The 18,368-nt window shown below is 41.7% G+C and overlaps 1 protein-coding gene across 1 annotated transcript; it reads left to right on the forward strand.

The window, feature by feature from the left end:
* The first annotated feature begins 1,006 nt into the window (after positions 1 to 1,006).
* LOC144506412 (superoxide dismutase [Cu-Zn]-like) lies at positions 1,007 to 18,080 on the forward strand. The gene is made up of 5 exons (XM_078232492.1): positions 1,007 to 1,097; positions 11,878 to 11,971; positions 13,984 to 14,053; positions 14,906 to 15,023; positions 17,478 to 18,080. Exons 1-5 carry the CDS (start codon positions 1,029 to 1,031, stop codon positions 17,622 to 17,624), a joined length of 498 nt encoding a protein of 165 aa, XP_078088618.1. The 5' UTR covers positions 1,007 to 1,028; the 3' UTR covers positions 17,625 to 18,080.
* Positions 18,081 to 18,368: the final 288 nt, after the last annotated feature.

Consider the following 18,368-nt stretch of genomic DNA (forward strand, 5'->3'; position numbering starts at 1 on the left):
TGAACAATTAGACTTGTTCCTGCAATTACTGAAATCTGAGGAGCCATTGAGAAAGCAGCTTATATTTCTTGAACTTGTGGGGGGGGAGTGGAGAGGTGATCTAACTAGAACATTGAGTTTGTAAGGAATATAGATTTTTTTTTTTTAAATTGTTTTTTTAGTGTTACATGTAGGCTTATATTAACACTGCAAAGTTACTGTGAAAATGCCCTGTTAACCCTAGTTGGGGATTCTAGAAAATTGTATGGTAGCCTCTGAATAAGGAGGCTTAGGACTGAGCTGAAGCTTCAGTTGAATATATGTCCATGGGATGGAGCATTTTAGAAGGGTCAGTAGGTTCTTAGCTGAGAATAGTGCAAGAAGGTGAGGGAGATTAGCTGAGCTTAAATAACTGAGCAGCTTCAAAGTACCAAATTGCATTTTATAGCTTGTATTTCTAATGTTCAAACCTATTGCAATTGAGAAACCCTGGCGATGATACAGTTCTCACGTCTCTAGATGTAGCTGTCAGTGAGCACTGTCATTGTTCTAATTTATGACAACTGTTACATATTGCCGTTATTTGCCAAATTAGAAGCTTGAAATTCTTTGACGGTAGATGCTGATGCCAAAAGAGAAGAATGATCAGAATCACGGGAAATGCTGCATTTATACAATTATTCGGATGAGATTACTAAATGCAATGTGGAGGAAGTACTTGATCTTACAAAATGAGATTACTGTTGACACAATCGGGGGCGACTGGTAAAAATGAAGGGACTTGCATTCAGCGTTGACCTGGATCCACTGAAAAAACAGCTTTGCTTTATCAATGATTTACTCTATCTTAAATCCTGCTGTTGGGGGGGGGGGGGGGGGGGTTAAAAAAATTATGCAAAAAAAATGTTATCGCGGTGATGGTTGAAAGCCGGAGGAGCATTTTCAGTGAAGAAGAATTACGTCTGCTGGGTCAGTGAGTGCCGGAAGGAGGGGGACACCGCTTTGCGCATGTGCCTTTGGCAGTGTTGACAGGTGGGAGCCGACATAACATGGCCAATGCTATTTGCGTGTTGACTGGACACTTCAATGTCTTTGGGGTTGTTTTCTTCAAGATGGAGGTGAGTAGCGGGCAGAATTATAAATGTAGAAGGGTGTGCCGGAATGTTTGTGGCACGTGTCGGTTAATGTTTGAACCGCAGGCGGTGGGTTGAAGCGAGGCCAAACCTGGCTCCCCGTCTTAATGATCGGAAAGTGAGTTCTGTCTTAAACTTAACCGACTTCATCCTGACACACTGCATAACAGTGGATTTATTTTCTGATTCGTCAGTTGTGGTGGAATATGTTCCCTAACCTGAGCACATTTTTGTCCCTGTTTTATGGAAACCGAATTATTATTGGACGTTTTGGTCAAATTTTTCCACTATGATTTTCATTGCCACAAGCGTGAGCACTGAGTAATCATGGCAGTGCTGAAGTTAGTTCTTTCACATTTGACATAGAGTCTAGAAGAGCTATTGTGCATTTCAAGCAGACTTAAAATGAGCAAAAGCTAAATATAGCTGTACGGTGGATTCTGGAAAGATGAAGTCAAGACAAAATGCTTGAAACATTCACAGCCAAGCAGTGTGTGTGGAGAGGGAAAGATGTTCCTTTTCCACAGATGCTGCTTGACATGCTGAGTATGTGTTCTGTTTTACTCACTGACTCATTCGTCCTAATTTTCCATGATCAGTTCATGAGCAAGGTGCCAAAAATTAAAATAGCTAGTAACTAAATACCAGCCCTAAAAGTAGCTTAATGTATTGTCTGATTGGGTCAAAAGAAGTCTGCTAAACGCTGAGGATGCAGAGGTGTTTTTTCAGTTCAATTGCATTGAGTGAGAGGTCCTTGCAAAGAAAGACACCAACATGGCCAATTCACGTGTTTAATGATGCCATTATGCACTGGATATGCTCACAATGTATGCATACACTTCACTGCTTCTCCCTTGCTCAAAGTATTTCCTGTCTCTCTAACCATACAGCTTCAACAGTGAAAAATAAATCTGGTGTGAATGTCACTTGGCATGATTGAACGTGTTTTTTTTTCTTAAACTACAAATGGAAAGTTTTGAAACTGGTTTATGAAGCCTTCCTGATCACCTGACTGGTCTTGATAGAGTCAGGTTCTGGATTAGTTGGCTTCAGTTCAATACTGTCAAAAGATCCTGTTTCTTTCTCTTCACACACCCATAGAACCATAGAAAATTACAGCTCAGAAACAGGCCTTTTGGCCCTTCTTGTCTGTGCCGAACCATTTTTTGTCTAGTCCCACTGACCTGCACTTGGACCATATCCCTCCACACCCCTCTCATCCATGAACCCGTCCAAGTTTTTCTTAAAGGTTAAAAGTGACCCCGCATTTACCACTTTATCCGGCAGCTCATTCCACACTCCCACCACTCTCTGCGTGACGAAGCCCCCCCTAATATTCCCTTTAAACTTTTCTCCTTTCACCCTTAACTCATGCCCTCTGGTTTTTTTCTCCCCTAGCCTCAGCGGAAAAAGCCTGCTCGCATTCACTCTACCTATACCCATCAAAATCTTATACACCTCTATCAAATCTCCCCTCAATCTTCTACGCTCCAGGGAATAAAATCCCAACCTATTCAATCTCTCTCTGTAACTCAGCTTCTCAAGTCCCGGCAACATCCTTGTGAACCTTCTCTGCACTCTTTCAACCTTATTTACATCCTTCATGTAACTAGGTGACCAAAACTGTACACAATACTCCAAATTCGGCCTCACCAATGCCTTGTATAACCTTGATGTGGAGATGATAACCTTACCATAACACTCCAACTTTTATACTCGATACTCCGATTTATAAAAGCCAACGTATCAAAGTCACTCTTTACGACTCTGTGACGTCACTTTTAGGGAATTCTGTACCTGTATTCCCAGATCCCTCTGTTCAACTGCACTCTTCAGAGTCCTACCATTTACCCTGTACGTTCTACTTTTGGTTTGTCCTTCCAATGTGCAATATCTCACACTTGTCTGCGTTAAATTCCATTTTCCACTTTTCAGCCCATTTTTCTAGTTGGTCCAAATCCCTCTGCAAGCTTTGAAAACTTTCCTCACTGTCCACTACACCTCCAATCTTTGTATCATCAGCAAACTTGCTGATCCAATTTACCACATTATCATCCAGATCATTGATATAGATGACAAACAACAATGGACCCAACACCGATCCCTGCGGCACACCACTAGTCACAGGTCTCCACTCAGAGAAGCAATCCTCCACAACCACTCTCTGGCTTCTTCCATTGAGCCAGTGTCTAATCCAATTTACTACCTCCCCATGTATACTTAGCGACTGAACCTTCCTAACTAACCTCCCATAAGGGACCTTGTCAAAGGCCTTGCTGAAATCCAGGTAGACAACATCCACCGCCTTCCCTTCATCCACTTTCCTGGTAACCTCCTCGAAAAACTCTAATAGATTGGTCAAACATGACCTACCACGCACAAAGCCATGTTGACTCTCCCTAATAAGTCCCTGTCTATCCAAATATTTGTAGATCCTATCCCTTATCACACCTTCCAATAACTTGCCCACCACCGACGTCAAACTTACTGGCCTATAATTTCCCGGATTTCTTTTGGAACCTTTTTTAAACAACGGAACAACATGAGCCACCCTCCAATCATCCGGCATCTCCCCCGTGAATACTGACATTTTAAATATGTCTGCCAGGGCCCCTGCAAGTTCAACACTAGCTTCCCTCAAGATCCGTGGGAATACCCTGTCTGGTCCTGGGGATTTATCCACTCTGATTTGCCTCAAGACAGCGAGCACCTCCCCTTTAATCTGTAAAGATTCCATGACCTCCCTACCTGTTTGCCCTATTTCCGTAGACTCCTTGCCCGTTGCCTCAGTAAATGCGGATGCAAAAAAACCATTTAGTATCTCCCCCATCTCTTTTGGTTCCATACACAGTCTACCACTCTGGTCTTCAAGAGGACCAATTTTATCCCTCACTATCCTTTTGCTCCTAATATACCTATAGAAGCTCTTTGGATTTTCCTTCACTCTGTCTGCCAAAGCAACCTCATGTCTTCTTTTAGCCCTCCTGATTTCCCTCTTAAGTAGCTTCTTGCACTTTTTATACTCCTCAAGCATCTGATCTGTTCCTTGCTGCCTGTACATTTCATACAACTCTCTTTTCCTCTTAATCAGTGTTACAATCTCCCTCGAGCACCAAGGTTCCTTATTCCTATTTACTTTGCCTTTAATCCTGACAGGAACATACAAACTCTGCTCTCTCAAAATTTCTCCTTTGAAGGCCTCCCACTTTCCATTTACATCCTTACCAGAGAACAGCCTGTGCCAATCCACACTTCCCAGATCCCTTCTCAGTTCATCAAATTTGGCCTTTTTCCAGTTCAGAACTTCAACCCGAGGACCAGATCTATCCTTATCCATGATCAGGTTGAAACTAATGGCATTATGATCACTGGATCCAAAGTGTTCCCTCACACTCACATCCATCACCTGCCCTAACTCATTTCCCAATAGGAGATCCAATATCGCATCCTCTCTAGTTGGCACCTCTATATACTGATGTAGAAAATTCTCCTGAACACATTTTACAAACTCTACCCCGTCTAAACCTTTAACAGTATGCGAGTCCCAATCTATATGTGGAAAATTAAAATCCCCTACTATCACAACTTTGTGTTTCTTGCAGTTGTCAGCTATCTCTCCGCTGATTTGCTCCTCCAATTCTCGCTGACTATTGGGTGGTCTATAATACAACCCCATTAATGTGGTCATACCTTTCCTGTTTCTCAGCTCCACCCATAGGGCCTCTGTAGACAAGCTCCCTAATCTATCCTGCCTGAGTACCGCTGTAACATTTTCCCTGACCAACAATGCCACTCCCCCACCTTTTATCCCTCTCCCTGTATCCCGCCTGAAACATTGGAACCCTGGAACATTGAGCTGCCAGTCCTGCCCCTCCTGTAGCCAAGTTTCACTAATGGCAATAATGTCATATTCCATGTGTCCATCCACGCCTTCAGCTCATCTGCCTTCCCCACAATACTCCTGGCATTGAAATAGACACACCTCAAAAGATTATTTCCACCACACTCAACCCTTCCATTTGTGATTTTGCTTGAACTAACCTGTCTTTTTACCCCTGCTCCACTATCTGTTCTGGCACTCTGGTTCCCATCCCCCTGCAAATCTAGTTTAAAAGCTCCCCAATAACACTAGCAAATCTCCCTGCAAGTATATTGGTCCCCTTGTAGTTTAGGTGTAACCCGTCTCTCTTGTACAGGTCCCACCTGCCCCAAAAGAGGTCCCAATGATCCAAGAATTGGAAACCCTGCCCCCTGCACCAGTTCCTCAGCCACGTGTTCATCCGCCCAAGCATCCTACTCCTGCCCTCACTGGCATGTGGTTCAGGTAGCAATCCTGAGATTACTACCCTCGGGGTCCTGCTTTTTAACTTCCTTCCAAGCTCTTTGTACTCACTCTTTAGGACCTCCTCACTCTTCCTTCCTACGTCATTTGTACCCATGTGTACCACGACATCTGGCTGATCACCTTCCCACTTTAGAATGCTGTGCATGCGATCAGAGACATCGCTGACCTTGGCACCTGGGAGGCAACAAACCATGCGGGAGTCTCTGTCCCGACCACAGAACCTCCTGTCCGTACCTCTGACCATTGAGTCCCCTATCACTACTGCTCTCCTCTTCTTCATCCCACCCTTTTGCGCTGTAGAACCGGACTCAGTATCAGAGTTCCAGCTGTCGCAGCTTGTCCCAGGTAAAGCATCTCCCACAACAGTATCCAATACCTGTTGTGGAGGGGTATCACCACAGGGGAACCCTGCTCTGCCTGTCCTTTCACATTGCTATTTCCTCTCCTTACAGTAACCCAATTTCCTGTGCTCTGCTGCTTAGGTGTAACTATCTCCCAAAAGCTACTGTCGATATACTTCTCATTCTCCCGAATTAGATGGAGGTCATCAAGCTCCTTCTCCAGTTCCCAGTCTAAACTGGTCCACACACTGGTATAAGCATTGGACCAAATGGCTCATACTTGGATCATGTAATCCCAGCAAGGGATGGATCGAAGTAGGAATTTGATTTAATCATCAATTTCAACCAAGTATTCTTTTAGTTTCAAACTTTTACATTTACCACTTGTGTGGGTTACTCAGAACAGAAAAATGCTGCATTCTCTTTTATACTAACATTTTGATCAAACTGTTTGCGTTTGATTTGCACAGCCACGTTTCACAGAACCAGACTCAATGTTCCCATAATCCCTTTATCGAAAGCTCAGTGGGTGTGTATCCTATGGTGGAGATAGAAATCATAGAAACCCTACAGTACAGAAATGTTCTATACTTCTGAAGAAAATCAACCAGCTGCTAATACATCTGAAATTGAACACCTGTGAAGCACTTGTTTCTTTGTTTAACTACCTTGACAGATTTTTCTGCTACACCCATTTGATTTTGGATAGTAAACAAGGGCAAGGGTATATTTGATACCATTTTCTTTGTGAAATGTAGGAATGGAGTAGAATTAAATTAACAGCCTTTATCTGAGAAATTCTTCAGGTAATCCATGATGAGCAAAAATGGGCCATATATCTCTTCATTCAACATTTGATTTTGATCCATGTAATTTACTTCATCCACTTCAAATGGTTATCAATGAGCACCAAGAAATTGTAATCCTTTGCAAAAGTCTACTCGCTCTTTGAAATGGATGACTCCATGGGGAGGAGTTCCTCGTGACGTATTTCTGCAGTTTTGCAAGATAGTACATTTGCTTGCCATTTATGATCATGGTTAAGCCACACCATTTACAAGTCCTTTTGCTATAGTTTTCATATGGAAATCTGCCAGAATCCTATCTCGAAGAACCAGGTACCATCACCCTCTGACTCCAATTGATGCAGTCCTGTCTGCACAACTCAATTTGACAATTTGGAACAGTTGTTTAACTGTTGTCTAAACTGTCAACTATTTGTTCATAGACTTTTTTCCAACACAAACTTAGTGTTGAACCATGCCTAGAAAAAAACTTAAGCTTCTATATCTTTTGGTTATGAAGCGTTGACTATAGCTTCTACCTTTTACTGGCAGTAGCCGCTTTTCATTGATTTTTAGGCCAAGATAAACTACTTTGCACAATAAGCTCACATTCTTCTTTCTAACTTTGGATTGTGATCAATGAGCCTCTTTAAAACTACATCCATTCTCTTCATCTTTTTATCAACACATCATCCTGATTGACCAACTAAACAATGCACGCTCCCTGTAAAATCCTATCCATTGTAACCTGGAAAACTTTTGGAGAAAGCTTCACACCACAGGGTTATACTTCTACATGCAGTTGCCCTTTTGTGGTGAACCATAGATGGTTACCACTATGGATACTTGTACATATGTTACTCTTGTTACTGTTGGGGTTAGGGTTGGGGTGTTCCACCTGTTATCATTGTTTATGTGGTACACTCTGTTAGGCTCCGCCTTCTTACAGGAGTATAAAGGTCACTGCTACTTCCTAGTAGCCCTTAGTCTGGGATATTGTTAAGTAGTGTGCTCCAATCTTGTTGTGAATAAAAGCCTTTATTCCCGGGTACGTTCTAGCCTCCCGTGTGAATCAATCGCGCATCAATTTTATTCACAACAAAATACCGAAAATTTTGTTCGAGAAAAAAATGGAGCAGATGCTGAAACCCGATCGGCTAACCTTGGATCCGCGTGCCGCTGGGGCGTCGAATACTTTCGATCATTGGTTGAAGTGCTTCGAGGATTACATTGAGGCCTCAACAGCAGTCCAGACCGACGCCGACAGATTGCGGGTCCTCCACGCCAGGGTGAGCGACACTGTGTATGCAACAATTCGCGATTCCCAAAATTACAAAGATGCCATCGAATTACTCAAGAAGCTGTACAATAAACAGCCGAACGAATTTCATGCTTGTCACCTATTAGCCACTCGGCGGCAGCCCGGCGAAACTACGGGACAGTACCTGCGCGAACTTCAACAGCTAGCCAGAGCCTGCAACTGCAAGGAGGTGTCGGCTGTTCAATACACCAACGACCTTATTCGGGACGCGTTCGTGGCGGGAATCGGCTCATCCTATATTCACCTGCGGCTGCTAGAGCAGGGTAACTTGGACCTGGCTAAGACGGTAGAATTGGCCGATGCAATGGAAACGGCCTCCAGAAGTCTCGAAACCTACCCCACCGACCACGTGGGAACATTGTGGCAAGCACAGCCACCGCCTCAACTGTACTCGGTGGCTCCTCGGAACTGCGCGATAATGCTCTCAACTTCAGACCTGACGGCTGCGGCAGCTCCTGGAGGCCCACGGTGCTATTTCTGCGGATTGGCGAAGCATCCACGCCAGAGATGTCCGGCCAGAATGGTGTTTTGCTCCGCCTGTGGAAAGAAAGGGCACTATGCAAAAGTGTGCCGAGCAAAGACCCCTTCCAAGCCCAGCAGTGCTGCGTGCGACTCCCCAGGATCCATCTCCTTGTCTCCGGCCTCATCGATGTCTTCAGCCACGTGCGATCCACGGGCGCCGCCATTTCCTACGACGACGACGCAAGCCACGCGCGACCTGCGGGTGCCGCCGTTTTCAACATCATCGACCACGTGCGATTCGTGGGTGCAGCCATTTTGGTCGACACCGGCCGCAGAAGACCAGCAGGGGTCCTCGTCGTCGGCTATCTCAGCTGCCTGCAGTTACACTCGGGATCCAACAGTGGCGTCAATCATCCTGGACCAGGCCAAGCCTCACAGACTCGACAAGTCCATGATGAATATAGAGGTAAACAGGCACCTGGCGCATTGCCTGTTTGACAGCGGGAGCACGGAGAGCTTCATCCATCCGGATACAATGATAACAGGTGGAACGCCCCAACCCTAACCTCAACAGTAACAAGAGTAACATATGTACAAGTATCCATAGTGGTAACCATCTATGGTTCACCACACTTTTGTGTGTGTTTATCATGAGATATTAATTCTCTCAATCCAAACTGAGTGTACAAGCATGAGACAAATCCAATTTTGTGAATACCATGGATCCCACTAACTTTGCTACAAATCTTGGGGGGGGGGGTAAGTAATAGATACAGCCTATCATCCACTACTTGGTTGATTGTGACTTTGTAGTTTCTGTATAGTCTCATGGTTTTGTTGGACACTCGTACACTTTTTGATTTGATTTATTATTGTCACATGTATTAGCATGCAATGAAAAGTATTGTTTCTTGCGCGCCATACAGACAAAGCATACCGTTCATAGAGACAGAAACAAGAGTGAAGAATGTAGTGTTATAGTCATAGCTAGGGTGTAGAGAAAGATCAACTTAATGCAAAGTAGGTCCATTCAAAAGTCTGACTGCAGCAGGGAAGAAACTGTTCTTGAGTCGGTGGGTACATGACCTCAGACTTTTGTATCTTTTTCCCGACGGAAGAAGGTGGAAGAGAGGATGTCCGGGGTGCCTGGGGTCCTTAATTATGCTGGCTGCTTTGCCGGGGCAGCGGGAAGTGTAGACAGAGTCAATGGATGGGAGGCTGCTTTGCATGATGGATTGGGCTACATTCACGACCTTTTGTAGTTTCTTGCGGAATTGTGCAGAGTAGGAGCCAGACCAAGCTGTGATACAACCAGAAAGAATGCTTTCTATGGTGCATCTGTAAAAGTTGATCAGAGTCATAGCTGACATGCTAAATTTCCTTAGTCTTCTGAGAAAGTAGAGGTGTTGGTGGGCTTTCTTAACTATAGTGTCGTCATGGGAGGACCAGGACAGGTTGTTGGTGCCAAATAAACCTGTTGGACTTTAACCTGGTGTTGTTAGACTCCTTACCATATAATTTTGGGCCAATCTCCATTCGCAGAATTCATTTGCGCTCAAGATTTGCTGCCTTCTGAGTCTGGTCATCTTTACTTTCACCTCTAACTTCTAAAATATTAGATCTGAAAAACATGTTCATTCTTTCAATGTACAAACTGAATAATTGTTGTGTTTTTTCATAAGTTCCTAGTTTTCTGATGCATTCTGTGAGCATAGCCATATTGTTCCATTTCAAATGTATCAGTGGCAAAATACCTTCACTGTCACTGTCCATAACACTGAGGCTTAGTCGGTCTAGACTTAACAAACTCACCCAAGCCAATCTTGTCAGTAGTTGAATAAGATTGACAGCAGAACCCTGCAGCCATTTCATGTGACATCAGGAACAGGTTCACGATTCAAATGAAATCTTGTTACGTATTGATAGCTACTTGCAAAAAAAGACACCACAATGGCCAGTTTATGTGTTTAATGATATTATGCACTGTGCATGTTCATAAGGTGTGAATACATTACACACTAAACAAGTAGTGTTAATACAGTTAAATATAGTGTTTATAGTGGCACGGTAGCACAGTGGTTAGCACTGCTGCTTCACAGCTCCAGGGTCCCAGGTTCGATTCCCAGCTTGGGTCACTGTCTGTGTGGAGTTTGCACATTCTCCTCGTGTCTGCGTGGGTTTCCTCCGGGTGCTCCGGTTTCCTCCCACAGTCCAAAGATGTGCGGGTTAGGTTGATTGGCCAGGTTAAAAAAATTGCCCCTTAGAGTCCTGGGATGCGTAGGTTAGAGGGATTAGCGGGTAAAATATGTGGGGGTAGGGCCTGGGTGGGATTGTGGTCGGTGCAGACTCGATGGGCCGAATGGCCTCCTTCTGCACTGTAGGGTTTCTATGTTTCTATGTTTCTATTTACACAGCTGCTCAATTTGAAACTTATTTTAGCTGAGATGGGGCCAGTTTTTAATATTATCTTTTTAGGGATTTAATTGGTAAAGGTGTCACAGATTTGTGAAAACCACAATTCAATGCACCCCTACAGTCTAACTCAATCTCATTGCCTTCATTTTTAAATCCTTCCATATAGAAAACATTTGTTGTCATTTACATCTTTGGTGTCTTTTTTATCATTCATGCCACTTTTCAATCCAGTTGATCTGTTGACTGAACTCTTATGCATCTTGGCCATATCTTTTGGGGTGCAATAGTAATTTATTCTAGAATATTCAGTCCTGTTTTACTTCCTGAATGTACATATGATCATTTTGGTGCTTAAATTGGTGAAGATGTCAATATGGACAAACCACAATTCAATTGCATACATTTTGAATGTGCAAATATAAAATTATGGATGACTAATACAATAATACAATATATACAATACAGTATTCTTTCTGGTTGAATCACAACTTGGTATGGCTCCTCCTCAGTCCAAGACCGCAAGGAACTACAAAAGGTCGTGAATGTAGCTCAATCCATCACACAAACCAGCCTCCCATTCATTGACTCTGTCTACACTTCCTGCTGCCTTGGCAAAGCAGCCAGCATAATTAAGGACCTCACATACCCTGGACATTCTCTCTTTCACCTTCTTCCTTCGGGAAAAAGATACAAAAGTCTGAGGTCACATACCAACTGACTCTGCTGCTGTCAGACTTTTGAATGGACTTACCTTGCATTAAGTTGATCTTTCTCCACACCCTAGCTATGACTGTAACACTACATTTTGCACTCTCTCGTTTCCTTCTCTATGAACGGTACGTTTTGTTTGTATAGTGCGCAAGAAACAATACTTTTCACTATGTTAATACACGTGACAATAATAAATCAAATCAAATCAAATATTCAGGATATTTGATGAACTTGCAACATTTTTAAACAAGTTTGCCATTCATCTGTGTTAAGACATTGTATTTCCACATGCTAACTTCCAGTGTATATTGTGCACAGTAGATTTTGTTGAATTGTCTTTCCAATACCAGCATCATTTGTTGAATGTGGAATTTGGATTTTGTAGGTAACTGAATGTGTGATTGTAAAAGGGGAATTTACTGGACTGCCTCCTGGAAAGCATGGTCTTCACATTCATTGTTTTGGTGACCTAACCAATGGTATGAAACATATTTTGTTACATTTGTACAGCAATAGTTGAGTAATAATCTGTATCGAAAGGACAGCTGAATAAACGTCTCATAAACCTTAGCCTCCAGGCAGAAATGAGAAAGACGGGTCTCCTTCAGGAGACTTAAGTTATTTGTTTATACAATTTCAAGAACTGTCCCATCTTTCCCTTCTATTCACATGTCTAAAGTCTCATATTTGGTTCTTCGTGGCATTGCCTGCCCTTATGTTAAGGACTTTTGATGCTTATTGAGGATTTAATTGTTGCCCGTTTCCAAACCAAAGTCCGAGGAAGTTCTTGCTTCATTTTTGTTTAATTCTGATTTGTTCAGTTATTTCACACATTTGTATATTTCTGCTTTCTGATGGAGAAATAAAAATTCATGAATATTATCATTAGAAATAAAGTATGTGATAATACAGCTTTGTATTGTTTGTATCCACCTTAACTAGATGATTAGCTAACCAGTAAAGTTTTAAACTTTAGGATATGGTAGTGGGTGTCTTCAAGTGCAATGATATATCAGCACCTGGGAATCCTGAAGGATACTAATTTTAGCCCAGTCATGGTCTTCCAAGACAATGATGAGTATGCATGAAGGGCATTTTAGTCTGTTTACTTCCTTCAATAACAGCTACATCCTAATGTAGGATAAGGCCAATCTTATAGCACATGGAGTTCAGAGAACTCCAACATTTGTATTGACCAGTGAAGGTAGGCTTGCAGTAGACCATGGCAGAGAATCCTTGGCAGATTTATCAACTAGTATATCAAGGAAAGGGAATTCGTTTGACTGTTCCATTTTGAAGGTGAATTTTGAGTGCAGTATGGAGCTCATTAAGATGCAAGGAGATTATTACATGCTGCTGCAAATTTAAATATAGCAGACATATCATCCACATATGGAAATTATGCAAAGGTAGGAGGTTAAGTGTCATTCCATCGAAGACTTGTTTCTCATGGAACCAAACAATGATGTTTGAGAGTGGGCTCTAGCGGGGATCCCACGGCAACACCATCTACTTTGGGTGTGAATGGTATCATTAAAGCTGAACTTAACTGCATGAATTGCTTAGTTCGTAAGCTCAATGAATACTGATTCACGCAATAGTGATGGCTCAAGATTACTATGATATAGTGCTGCAATGCAAATATCTATAACTTCCTTAAGTGGAATGTTGGTGATTAAGCTAGCAATGTCAGATGAGCATATGGACACAACATTGCGATCGATATGCACATCCTGTATGGTCTTAGCAAGTGTGAAAGAATCTTTCACTCTGTAGCTGGAAACTTTGCTCAGAACTGTCATTCTGAGCAGAACCAGTCATAGATAAGATGGGACGTAAAGGGACATCATATTTGTATGTTTGGACAGCCCATGCATAAATACACAGATGCAGCAACCCATGAGCACAAACCCTGTCATATATATCGATAGCAATGTTGAGTGCATGTGCTTATTTGACATTGTTAGCCATAGAGCCATCCCATTCTGTCCTAAAGTCTACACTATAACATGAAGGACTCGGAGGGAAAAAAATGTGTATTTGTAAGTTCCCTGCACCTATTATTACCTCTATGAACAAATATTTATTCACATCATTAATCATTGTGGGGAGTCCATTTAAGCTCTGGTTTTGAAGTGACCCTTCATTAAGAAGAGAGTTCCATCTCAGACAGTGAGCCCAAACTGTCTGGCTTCTTTCATCTCCTGAGCAGTAGGCCCTGAAACACTTGCGCCAACATATTGGGAAACTATAGGAAGGGGAAGTAGTAGCGTATGCATTTGTTTCAGTTTGGACTTGACATTCTTCATTTCAAGGCCAATCAAATATAAGCTTTTAACAGAAGATGTGAATACTTAAGCTTGTACCATGTTTAGAAAACACATTTGCAATTGTACAGCTCATCTATCCATGCTAACCTCTCTTCTATCCTGCCTTTCTCTATTATAAATAATATTTTGTAAAAATACTGAGTGTAAATTATTTGTTTCAGGTTGGATCAGTGCAGGACCTCATTACAATCCAAATAATGAAATTCATGGTGCACCAGAAGAGAAGAAGAGGTGAGTTATGTTTCAGCAGTGATGTCAGAAATAAAACACACTTTTTGTAAAAATACACTGGTTGGTTATGGATGTCATTTTAATTCTGAGATATGAAACTTCATGGTATTAATTTATAAAGTTTTGGGGGGGGTGGGTGGTTTCTTCTCCAATATGGCAAGGAAATATTTAATTATTGACGCAAAACAGCAGAAAAGGGAATGAAGATCCAGGATATCATGTGTCCATTTCCTTATTAAGGAATATTCCACATTACCTTGTGATTTTCTTGGGGAATTCTTCCAAAGTGGGTGTATGTGCCTAAAAACAGGAACAAGCCAACAGCAGCATTTATAAGTGAAGTAAATCTGAGTGCCATAGGTCTTCATCTGTCAAGGCACCTACATGAGGACACCCAACAGAATTGGATCGGAGCCATTATGCATAATCCCTCTTCAAGAGGGGGGACAAAGAGTGGCAGGCTACAAAGATCAGAGGGCCTGAGGTAGATTTTCTTTCAGGGACTTGGATTAATATCAGTCTCTAATTCCTATAGCAGTGGTTGTATGCAATCTATACCTTATCATAAATTTAAGATCATTGCTAAATGAAACAAGAGGAGGGTTTAGGAGCTTTGTGTTTTATCTGGAGAATTGTTAGGACATGAAATATCCTAGAAGAAGTGATGGAAACAGAACTTAACAAGTAAAGGTGTATAATATACACAAAAGAGAGAGTTTGGGTAAAGAATAGATTATACTACATCAATATCTCTTTCAGAGAAGCAATATTATTGTAATGGATTGAATGGACTTCCTCTGTGATGCAAAATTCTACGACCCTTTAAAACAAAGCACTTTCCATCCATTGTAGACATGCAGGTGACCTGGGTAACGTGGAGGTGAATGAAGATGGCTTGGCCAAGCTTGATATCAAGGTGGAGCATTTCCATCTGACAGGATTTCATTCTGTTATTGGACGCACTCTGGTGGTGGGTACTAAGTTGCCTTCTAGGCTTAGTAGTTGCAATGCTAAAATATTAGACTTCAAATTAAGAGTTCCAGTACAAATGTATGTATTGTCACCTTCCACTCATGGATGAATTGTCAGCAACCTATTTTAAATTAATGAAAAAGCTGTTCGTCAAAACAAATTGAAGAAGCATGTGAAATTGTCTATTTTATGGAGTGGATGGATTGCAGTACGGTAATGCTACACAGATGGTGGCCTTTTATGAGTAACTATTCAGAAATTGGTTGGGCCTAAACCCATTGCAGTTTAGAAGAGTGAGAGGTAATGTTATTGTAACATATAACTTGATAGGGTGGCTACTCGGTGGATGTTTCCTCTTATGGGGGAAAACTAAAACTAGGAGGCATAGAGAACTTTTTTCCCCGCAGAGGGTCTTTAGTCTGAGAAATTATTTTCTCCTGAAAATGGTGGAGGCTGGGTCTTTAAATTTATTCAAGGCCGAGTTACAGTTCGATACACAAGGGAGTCTGGGGAGGTAAAGTGCAGCTGAGATATCAACCAGAATAACCATAATCATATTGAATGGCAGAACAGGTTCAAAGGGACAAATGTTCTACTCCTGCACCTAAGTCCTATGATGCAAAATGGGGCAAATATTTGGAATGCTGATAGTTTAATTAGAAGAGAAACTTGAAGTTTAACCCCATGGTAAATTATTGCAGCCAGTTATCGAAAAACATCAATCAGTTAAGGATTAAGTTAACCTCTACAAGGTGCACTACAGCACCTCACCAAAGCTCCTTTGAGGCACCTTTCAAACCTGCGACCTCTACCTCCTAGAAGGACAGGGCAGCAGGTACATGGAACCACCACCACTTACAAGTGCCCTCCATCATTCTAACTTGGAACTAAATCGCTGGGTCAGAATCCTGGAACTCACTCCACAACAACACTGTGGGTGTATTTACACTGCAGCAGTTCTATCAGCAGCTCACTATCACCTTCTCAAGGGCAATTAGGGTGGGCAATAGATGCTTTCTTGGTCAGTGACACCCACATCTTGTGAAATAATGGGGGGAAAAAATGATAATGTAAAACAGAAAAGTCACTGCAACATGAGAGGCCACTTTTTGTACCACCTTTTCTGATATGTAGTGAAATGCAAATGTTTCTAGGCACTTTGAATCGATGGAATTAATCAAATGCAAGTGGGTAGACACTAATTTCCCTTTGTTTTCCTTTTATTACCATCAAGACTGTGGACTACTGCATTTGTATCAAATGAACCAAAGTGACCTCAGCATTTCAGCATTCAATGCACTTCATACAGGCAATACAAGATGAAGTAAATACTAACCAGAACATGATCTTGAAAACTTATTGACAAATCTGTGCCAGTTTTACAAGCACTGATGTACCTGATTTGCTTGGTTTTGTCTTTTAGCAGATCCTAGGCTTGGTTCTACCTTTTAGCAGATCCTACATGTAAAGGATACACAAAGTATCAAGAATGTATGAAGCATACATTCAAATTCATCATGCTCATTCAAGAACTACTTGCATCTAGGCCTTTAATGTTAATTAGATAAAAATTGACACCGATGCAAAACAAGAAACATTAGCACGAATGACTAAATGCTTGATTAGAGGTAGGTTTTAAGGAGTGTCATAAAATAAATAGAGTTGGAGACATTGACATTGAGTAAATTCACCTCTTCAAAGCATTCACATTAAGCTCAGTTTCTATTGGTGGGAAAAACAAGTAGTCATTACATCCCTAAGGGAGATGTACCTTGTCAGGTAAGTAAGAAAGTTTAATTCCTAGGCAAGAGATTTTTATCTTGACAGTCACAGAATACTACAGCGCAGAAGAGGCCCTTTGGCCCATCGAGTCTGCACTGACACATGAAATGCCGTGACGTGCCCACATAATCCCACTTGCCAGCACTTGGCCCATAGCCTTGAATGTTATGGCATGCCAAGTACTCATCCAGGTACTTTTTAAAGGATGTGAAGCATCCCGCCTCCACCACCCTCCCAGGCAACACATTCCAGACCATCATCACCCTGAGTAAAAAGGTTTTTCCTCAAATCGCCCCTCAACCTCCCACCCCTCACTTTTAACTTGTCTTCTCATAACTGACCCTTCAACAAAGAGGAACAGCTGCTCCTTATCCACCCCGTCCATGCCCCATGTGTAATCTTGTGTTGGATTAAGCACATAATGGCGAGGGGAGGTGTACATTTGAAAATCATTTCAAGGATGAGATTCCATAATTGAAATGTTGGAATTCTGCTAAAAGGCAGAAATTTCTCATCCCTGTGTCAAACAGCTCTTTTGCTGGAGATAGTCATTGCCAGACACATGTGTGGTACAAATGTTACTTACTGCTTAGCCCAAACCTGAATGTTATCCAGGTTGCATATGGATATTGAATGCTTCAAACTGCTTTCATGTTTTTATTTTCCATAGATTCACCAGAATGAAGATGACCTAGGAAAAGGTGATAACGAAGAGAGCCTGACAACAGGAAATAGTGGAGAGGGTTTAGCTTGGGGAGTAATAGGGATTTGTCAGAGTGACATTTTAGAGGAAACTTTAGAAGAAAAATCTAACTAATAAAGCTGATAATCCATGTTACATAGAGCTTTATTTGCCAATGCCCCACATAATATAACAATTCTTTTAGCGAGGCCAATACACCTAACCTGCTCATCTTTGGACTCAGAGGAAACCGACACAGACATGGAGAATGCAAACATCACACAGACAGTGACCCAAGGCCAGAATTGACCCTAGGTCCCTAGTGCTGTGAGGCAGCGGTGTTAACCACTGTGCCACCATGTTACCCTTTGGTAAATGTTCCTTACTTTGGATGTGCAAAAACATTTTCCACAGGAAAAAACTTATTTTGCACATTTGTTTTCTGGAAAAGTAAAGATATTTTGTTTTCAATTTGTGTTTCAAAATTAATTATTTTAGGGGCTAACCTAACCATACTCATGTAATCTTCCTTTCCAATTTATGTGAAACAATGTTTTAAATAAAAAAGATTGATTTGAATCAAATGTCAATTATGCAAGATGTCTGCAGTTATAATTTGCAGTATTCCTGAGTATAATACATGAAGTAGGCTGCAACACAGAATTACAAACAATTTTACACCATTGAACTACAATTTGAGAAGTTGGAGGATGAAAGTAAAACTAGAAAAATCTTATATTCTGCTGAAGTTAATTAGTAACAAAAATAAACATTAAGCTACATTTTATTTAGCTTTTATAAGTACCTTAAGATATTGCAGTGCCAAGTGAATACCATCCATTGCCTGTCAACATAGTGACATTCAGAAACTAAATAGAA

This window comes from Mustelus asterias, chromosome 17 (genome assembly GCF_964213995.1).
Source record: "Mustelus asterias chromosome 17, sMusAst1.hap1.1, whole genome shotgun sequence".
NCBI lineage: Eukaryota > Metazoa > Chordata > Chondrichthyes > Carcharhiniformes > Triakidae > Mustelus > Mustelus asterias.

Excerpts from the sequence above, each read along its gene's own strand:
- LOC144506412 (XM_078232492.1), top strand. The coding sequence starts at position 1,029 with ATGGCCAATGCTATTTGCGTGTTGACTGGACACTTCAATGTCTTTGGG. Across the intron at positions 1,098-11,877 it reads TTGTTTTCTTCAAGATGGAG|GTAACTGAATGTGTGATTGT; the intron begins GTGAGTAGCGGG and ends TGGATTTTGTAG. Across the intron at positions 15,024-17,477 it reads TTATTGGACGCACTCTGGTG|ATTCACCAGAATGAAGATGA; the intron begins GTGGGTACTAAG and ends TATTTTCCATAG.